This window comes from Polyodon spathula, chromosome 4 (genome assembly GCF_017654505.1).
Source record: "Polyodon spathula isolate WHYD16114869_AA chromosome 4, ASM1765450v1, whole genome shotgun sequence".
In the NCBI taxonomy this organism is placed as follows: domain Eukaryota; kingdom Metazoa; phylum Chordata; class Actinopteri; order Acipenseriformes; family Polyodontidae; genus Polyodon; species Polyodon spathula.
This window is the reverse complement of record NC_054537.1, coordinates 86,090,891-86,099,185: the sequence shown is the minus strand read 5'-3', so window position 1 is coordinate 86,099,185 and position 8,295 is coordinate 86,090,891. Positions and strand designations below refer to the sequence as shown.

The 8,295-nt window shown below is 35.3% G+C and overlaps 1 protein-coding gene across 4 annotated transcripts in view; it reads left to right on the top strand.

The window, feature by feature from the left end:
- Positions 1-1,434: 1,434 nt before the first annotated feature.
- Positions 1,435-8,295, top strand: part of LOC121315026 (cyclin-dependent kinase 6-like) — a 62,350-nt gene continuing 55,489 nt past the window's right edge. The window contains exons 1-2 of one of the 4 annotated variants that reach the window (XM_041248887.1): positions 1,435-1,609; positions 3,661-3,981. In XM_041248887.1, the coding sequence (XP_041104821.1) occupies positions 3,758-3,981 (224 nt within the window). In that variant the 5' untranslated portion in view covers positions 1,435-1,609; positions 3,661-3,757. The other 3 variants (XM_041248885.1, XM_041248886.1, XM_041248888.1) reach the window with 3 other exon arrangements.

Genomic DNA, 8,295 nt, shown 5'->3' with positions numbered 1-8,295 from the left:
TGACCCCTTGATATTATTTTAGTATGTTTAATAACAAACTTATATTTAAACGATATTCGTATCTGGCAGTTACCACATAACACATACACAGCGACTCCTTTATTGTGAATATTTAACATTTTTAACAATTCATTTTTATGTACAAATATAAACCTTTTACACATCAAAACGTGTAGAGTAATACATTTAAAACACCCAGTATTTAATCAGTTAACACAAATAAGAAATAAGGTTTTTCTTCCAACAATAAAGACCAAATGCTCTATCATTAAATCCACTGTAATAATAATAATAATAATAATAATAATAATAATAATAATAAAATTCCTGCAACACATAAAACAAATAACATGCACTGGTTAATTAACAAGCATTTAAAATGTAGTGGGTATTTTCTCTTCTTTTAACTTGTGTTTATAATCTGCACAGTCACATTAGGCATTAGCACTTTAGCCAGTGACTTTAAAAAAAAAAAAAAAAACATACCTTGACCAAATTGCTTGTACTCCTACCATTTAAAGCTGTAAAAGCAACAAAGTCTTATTTTACATTTGATTCCAAGGAGTCTGTCTAAAACCGACATGTTAAAACATTGTTCTTATTTGTAGAGTCATTCTGTCTTGGTAGCAGCTGTACAGTTTCAACTTTAAAGTAACACAGCAAAAGCTCAGTTCACCTTATTCCCAGAAGTCTGATGCACAATTTTAACTTTGCTATCTTATTTTCTTACAAGTTTAACAATGAGACCCAGAGTCCTACTTAATGTACTAATATGTAAAAAAAAAAAAAAAAAAAAAAAATTAAAAGAAAGAAAAACATATGTCTACAGATGATCTTGTTTGCAAGTTTGTTTGTTTTTCAAAAAGGTTGTACCAACAGTTAAAATATATATATATATATATATAATATATATATATATATATATATATATATATAACTAATGCATGAAAGAGCTGGTTGTAAACAATGTAAGAAGTTACCCAGTTTATATTAGCAGACTACGTCAACCTGGTCAGAGAACAGAGGGAAGTATGGATCAGACCTGTCTTTACATTAAAAGATAGCTTGCGCCTCTTAAAATAAACCCCAGAAAACTCAAAGCTCCCTTCAGTGAGTCGCCTTTAAGTTTCAATGTTGATATTCATGTCCCTGTTTTGGCCCCTTAGGGCTGCAGTAATTTCCTCTCAATAACCCAGCATTAAGACAGTTTTTTGTCTTAATTTAACAGGCTGAAAATTCACCTGATTCCACTCCGGCGTATTCCATTATTTGCATATTTGAATGTATGCTTAATTTGGATATTTTGCTTTTGATATAGCTAAACTGTGATCTTATAGAACCGGAAACTTTCTATTTATGCGTCGCGTAGTATTCTGGGTACAAAAAAAAAAAAAAAAAAAAAAGTAAGTAAGTTTGTGTGTGTGTGTGTGTGTGTGTCACTCTCAACTGTATTTGGAGTTGGGTTTTTCTAAGAAATAGGGATAGTAGACATAATTTCAAGAAAGCAGAAAGAGGTGGCTTTAACAGCATTCTAGAAAAGAGCACCTCTAGGTCTGAGAGACCTGCCACAACGTTTGGAAATAAATGTTGCTGAAAATAAACAAATGTGGTATGTATGCATACTTATAATTTATTTTAATGTGGTTAACGGTTTTCGTGATCAGAGAAGCGACTATTGATACTTTGTAATTAGCAAATAATCTTACCCGTTTGCTTGAGTAAAAAAAAAAAAAAAAAAAAAAAAAAGAATAGGTGGAGAATAAAAGCCATTCAGATGGGGCAGCTGATAAACTTTTTTAATGCTTCTATTGCAGTTCAAGTGAGCTGCATTGTATTTTTTGTTTGTGTATTTATTAATGACAGTGTGTTTTAGGAAAAGTTCACAATAAACGGTTCCAGTCTGTTTTGTGGGATGCTTTACAGACGTTTTACCGCGAACGTGGTTTTGTTATATGATTTTTCTAAGCTAGCATGCAGTATCCAGGTAACGGAGTGATTTTCAACAAGGCATCTGGTTATAATAGCTTGAAATAATGCAAGTCTAGCATTATAAAGCAGTTTACATTACAAGGGCATTGGTAATGTTGCTATAAACTTCAGTTGAATTAAATATCTCCTGACACCAACTCCTATAAATAAATGCATTGCCTTGAACCTGGCCCCTTCAGCTGGTCTCGTTTCTAATTCACCATTGTTATCATTAGTTTGGAGCATCGGCCAGTGCGTCTGCTAAGAAACCCACTGGCCGCTGCAGCCTTTTTTGTCCATGGTGAGCCAATGCTTTGACATTGACACACAGACACACACACACACACAAGAATGCTAACCCAGCAGAGAAGCAAGGAGGCGGTTTTCCTTTGTAGTCACTAAGGAATGCGGAAATGTTACTGCACAGTGTCAAACTTCTCCTAAGGGGGTCACGGCATAGCCAGCCAGCGTGGGAAAGGGAAAAAACGGAGGAATAAAGGAATCGCAACCCACATACCAGCATTAAAATATTCTGGGTTAGAACTAAAAAAAAAAAAAAAAAAAAAGTTCCGTAAAGAGAAATACAACTTGGTAGCTTAGGAGCTAATCTATACGCTTTGATCTCCAAAAATAACTTTTGCACTTGCACTGTTTTTGTTGTGTGTGTGTGTGTGTGTGTGTGGGAAGCGAATCCCCATTTTTGTGCTGATCTGCCTAAATTCCTGCTGAAGCTGTTGTTGCTGCTGCTGGAGAATGGGGGCCCGAGAGTACTCTGCGCCTCTAACTGTGTGGCCCAGGCTGAGGACAGTATATGATCAGTGAACTGTTTGCAAAGTTCCGTTTGCGAAGGAAGAGGTGCACCGGAGTGACGTTGCATTCCACTTTGGAATTGTCGATTTGAAATTATGTCGATCTGGTAATTGGAAGAGGGCACAGATACAATCTTCGTGCGACAGTTTGTGATTTTAAAACGGCTATTGTAGGTGATTTAATTTATATGCTCATTTATTTTGACAGTTTTGATTTTAACATATATAATATGCACGTTGCTTTTTTTTTTTTTTAAATTTAGCAATTATTTCCCCTTTGTTTTGTATTTCACCTATATTTTAATACTTGTTTAACAAATTATAAATAATTGTATTTAAGAGTTATATTTATTTCCAAAACCAATGGAATTGCACAATTCGTATTATTACTGTACACATTTGATACTAATAATGTGTAAAATTATATAGTTAAATATTATAACAGATGTATATACATGTCATCATCACCGTGTGACTTGGTGAAGATGCTCAGATCGATCAGTGACAGACAATAGCTTTCTTGACTACCACCACGTGTATAGCGAAGACTTTTAAATAGTCGCATGTTGCAACACTCGGAGAAACGCATTGTTAATTTAGCATTAACATTTGCATATATTTTCTTCGTGTTTATTTAATGTAAGTATTTTAAACCTGCATGTTATTGAGGTCGTAACTTCAGTATAAAGTTGTATATATAAGATATATTAATAATATAATGTTCTTAATAAAATCGAGAGAAAAGGGGTGGTAGGTAGACATCCGTTAACAATATACACTTGATTGGCTCATGTTTTCTTTTATTTGTTTTAGTTTTTATTTATTTCTTTTCTTGATGTTTTTTTTTTTTTTTTTTTTTTTTTGTTCATGTATCTTTTAATAGACGTGAAAATGCTTCACCTGCCCAACTGATGTCTTTATAATAACTGCTGTTGCCCGCCTGCCTGGGACGCTGATTCTTTCTACAACTCGTTCTAAAGATGGATAAAGAAAGCTCGACTCAACAGTACGAACCGGTTGCTGAGATCGGCGAAGGAGCTTATGGGAAGGTGTATAAAGCACGGGATTTGAAGAATGGGGGTCGCTTTGTAGCCCTCAAAAGGGTCCGGGTTCAAACAGGAGAAGAGGGGATGCCTCTCTCTACCATCCGCGAGGTGGCAGTACTGAAACAGTTGGAGTCATTTGAACACCCCAACGTTGTCAGGTGAGAGGGATCAATAACGGGAGGGGACGGGTTTCCAATATTCAACTGTCATAGTTTACTTTAGGCTTCAATGTGACTGTGTGTCATAACACGTTTGTTGTTGTTTTATTTTTTTATAGTTGTTTTATATTTACTGTATGATAAATATGAATTTAAGATAAAGCCTATGTACAGAATATTTGGGGAGGTAAATACAAATACTGATGTATGTACTTGTTGATTGGGGGTACTTTCATTCTTGGCCTGAGATAGTTTTCCCTCAGAATGAAAACATCAAACTGATAACAGATAAGGTCTGATAGGACTATTCTTATTTATGTGAACACATCTGATTTTGTTACTATGTACTGTATTATTCTCATAGTCCAATCCAGGTGACTTGTGTACACTTCTTTGAATAAGGCGCACTAATAGGTCCAGGGTTATTAAGAAGGTGGAATAGCATCAGTAAACATGCTTTTTACAGGTGCAACAGCAGAAACAAGAAACATGTTGCCTAGTTTTAAAATCCTTATCAATGGCATAAATGTGATATTTCCAGTGGAAGTCTTACTGCAGCCCATTGCTAGCATTACTTGTGTGGGTTTAAAGTGGTCAGAGTTCTTGAGATGTGTCGTTCATTGTATCTACTTATCAGTGTAGTCTCACACAATCTGGTGATGATTTAATATCGCAAGCTGGTGAGCATAAGTGTATGAGGGGAAAACCTTATATAAGTTGTATTATAGAAACCAATGAAAAGCACTTTAGAGAGGTGGGTGACAACAGTTAAGACTCAAACATATTGCGTTCTGAATGTTTGGGGCTGGACATGTTGGTTTCTCATGCAAGGTGCTTTTTCAGTAGTGTGATTGAACTCAAAAGCTTTAAATTAAGGTATGGGATATCTTTATTAAAAGTGTCGATTGATTAAAAGTGTCAAGTGTCAGTTGACTCATAATGAAAACTATTACCAAATCTCATGGGTGAAAGTTTTCCATCTGTAGATGGAATTCCATCAAAATGGCCTCTTGTTGTGGAAAACTAAAATGTTTTCACACGTACTTGATTGTTGTGAACTTTTTAGTTTTTTTTTTTTTTTTTTTCTCTCCTGTTGAACTGTAACTTGGTTGAGACCATAGGCGCCTAACCCGTAGGACACAGAGGAGGCAGTGAGGAGGCAGGGGGGGGTTGCAGAACTTTACATCTCTGCTTAGTGAAAAACTGTGAGGTTTGCATCGCAGCTGAAAATAAGCAAGCCACAGATGCTTAAATGCAGTGGTAGTCGTGACAGTAAAATACCATACTGTAATGTCATTTCAAAGGCCATTATACATAACACCGCACGGCAGTTAAACTAGCACCCTCACGAGGCAATCGCTTCTCAAGTATACTGCTTACCCACTAGAACTTGTTTTAATGCACTGTCCTCAGTGATTGAGCACCATTGAAATTTGTATACTATATTTAAACTGCTGATGTGTGGAGGCACGCTTTTGCTTATTGCAATCATATCGGTCTGCTTTTAAGAATCAACCGTTTATAAGAATCAAATCATCCGGGACAGATGTGATTCTTATAAACGGAGTGCACTATGTTTTGCCCCTCTACTTTTTTTCTCAGTGTATACACACTTTTTATTCTATGGTTTGTAATGGTTTTGCCTTTAAACGGGTTAAAATGTAAAAAAAATCCGGAAAAATCATTCAGAAGACGCCAGATGTACACCATTGATAATAAATAAATAAATAAACACAATAAAACGCACCCTAAAAGAACATTGGTTTGATCCATAGTCCGCACTGCACTATTTACAACAGCGGTGTGACTGCAACAGAAGATGCTGGACAGTTTGGGAGACTACAAAAAATGATTAATTAAATATATGCTAGGTAGTTAGTTGAGTTTTTTTTTTTTTTTTTTTTAATTCACTATTAATGAATGCATTGAAAAAAAGGCAAGAGAGAACCAGACGGTTATTTATTTGTTTTAAATAAGGAAGTTAGGAGGTTCATGTTGCTGCAGGGTCATGAACAATGTATCTGTTCATGTTTATCTGTCCAATCGATCTGTTCAAGTCCATCAAACAGGGGAGTTTACCCACTTTTTTTATATAGCACTACACCACTGATTCAACTGATCCCTATTGAGTCATTATTGTTTCTTTATTACGGTACAATCCAAAAATGTGTTCTTGTACATTTTTTGTAACAATATGTTTTCTGCTAAATTATCCTTCAAACTGTACCAGTTTGGCTGTTGACTTATATAGTTTAAAAAAAAAACACGCCTGTTCCTGATCAAACTCCAGTCTAAAGGCCATTGCACACTGAATCCGATAACGCATCCTAATTTAACGTGCGTCTAAACAGAAAAATGATCATGTGCAATCCCTACTGCACCTTGCACACTGAGTCCATAATAGTCGTACAAGGTGATGCGGCAATTTTGGAATCGAAACAAGTTCAATTTAATCCGCTTTGACGTGCGTTAAAAATTACATTGATCAATGAAAAACGACGAGGAAGACACATTATTTCTTGCAGTTCCCTGAACAAAATGGAAAAACTAATTGTGTGTGTTGCCAAACAAAAATTACTTGATGATAAATCCAACAAAGACTGGAAAAAAAAAAGATATTGTCGCAGACTTAGGCATGAATGATATGTATTATAAAACATGAAATTATGAACTGATAGCATACATAAACACCTGGATTTTGTGCAGTATAGGTTATTACAAGCATATACTTTTTATTTAAATTGTAGTCGAGGAAGTAAAGAAACAATAGCCTAACTTGGAGACACATATCAGAGAAAGAAGCGTGACAGGGCAAGAGCGGTCCGGGCAGTCAGGAAAGTGATCAAATTTCTGGCTCCATACAGAGAGAGTAGAAGGTCATTATGGTAAAGTATTTTCAGTAGCTCATTGCTAGCTTCCCAACTTTTAGATATATTTATTATAGGAGCGACAGCTTGAAATAAAATGTTGCTCATATGGTTTCTGATTCTATGACAACTGTTTGCAGTTGTGTAATATGTTTTTTTTTTTTTTTTTTTAATTATGTATTGCGTAACAATATTATTGTACATCTAGTTGAAATGTAATAATTCGCAAATGTTTTAACATCCATCTTAGTGCACTAAAGAATAAAGTGGTTTATTATCAGCGTTATAGTACATTTAACATTTTTTTGCTTTCAAAGTTATAAAAAAAATAACATAATTATGTTTATTCTTTATCAAAATACTGAAACTAGGTATATTTACTACAAAGCCTCCACTGCACATCAGTGCTCTAAAGTAGGATATTAACGCATCTGGGACCCTATTCATTTTTTAAATAAATACTTTGTATTTTCGTTGTGTTTGGCAACACTGGTAAACACATTTCCATACGCACACATAAGATTTCCATTCTTAACTGCAGGACCAAAAAAAAAAAACTAAACAAAAAGCACTGAACGTTATTAATAATACTGTCATTCTAATAATAATAATAATAATAATAATAATAATAATCTATTATTATTATTATTATTATTATTATTATTATTATTATTATTATTAATAAACCCTGTTGAAAGCAGGGAATCAAACAGCACTGTCGCTCTAAAACCAGCCAGTCAAACTGTGAAACCTGTTTCAGCTCTTGACGCACAAGCCAATCCACTCCCTTCCAGCTTGAATGACGCCCCACCTCCAACAAGAAGTTTCATGTCCGACTCTATGCTACACAGACTATTCAACAATCCTACAGTTAATTTATCTGGCAATGTCATAAAAATAATAAAAACTGTTTGCTCTAAGTGTATGTCGTTTTTCTATTCATACCCTGTTAGGGACTATTTGCTTCAGCGGAAGGTTACCTGGCAAAATATCAGAAGTTCAAGGTAAATATAGGTTTTAAAGTTTTGTGTTTTTTTAAAGAGAAAATAAAGAAATAAATTGTTTTCTAATAGCAATAGAGACTTCTCGATGTGAGCTCTACCGTGTGGTAGGTGACCTTGACTTTCGTTAGCTCTCTCGCCTACGGCTCGGGACGCATAACTCCAGTCAAGGTCATCTACCACACGGTAGAGCCCGCATCGACAGGCTCTATCGCTTAAATGAGACATCTCAGTCCCGGCTCCAAATTTCAATTTTCAGATTGGTTGTTCAAACAAGCTAAGCTGGTTTTCCTCAAGGATTTGCCTGTATTTAGCTCCATCCATTTTGCCGTCTATCCTGACAAGCTTCCCAGTCACTGCCAATGAAAAGCATCCCCATAGCATGATGCTGCCACCACCATGCTTCACAGTAGGGATGGTGTTACCTGGGTGATGTGCTGTGTTGG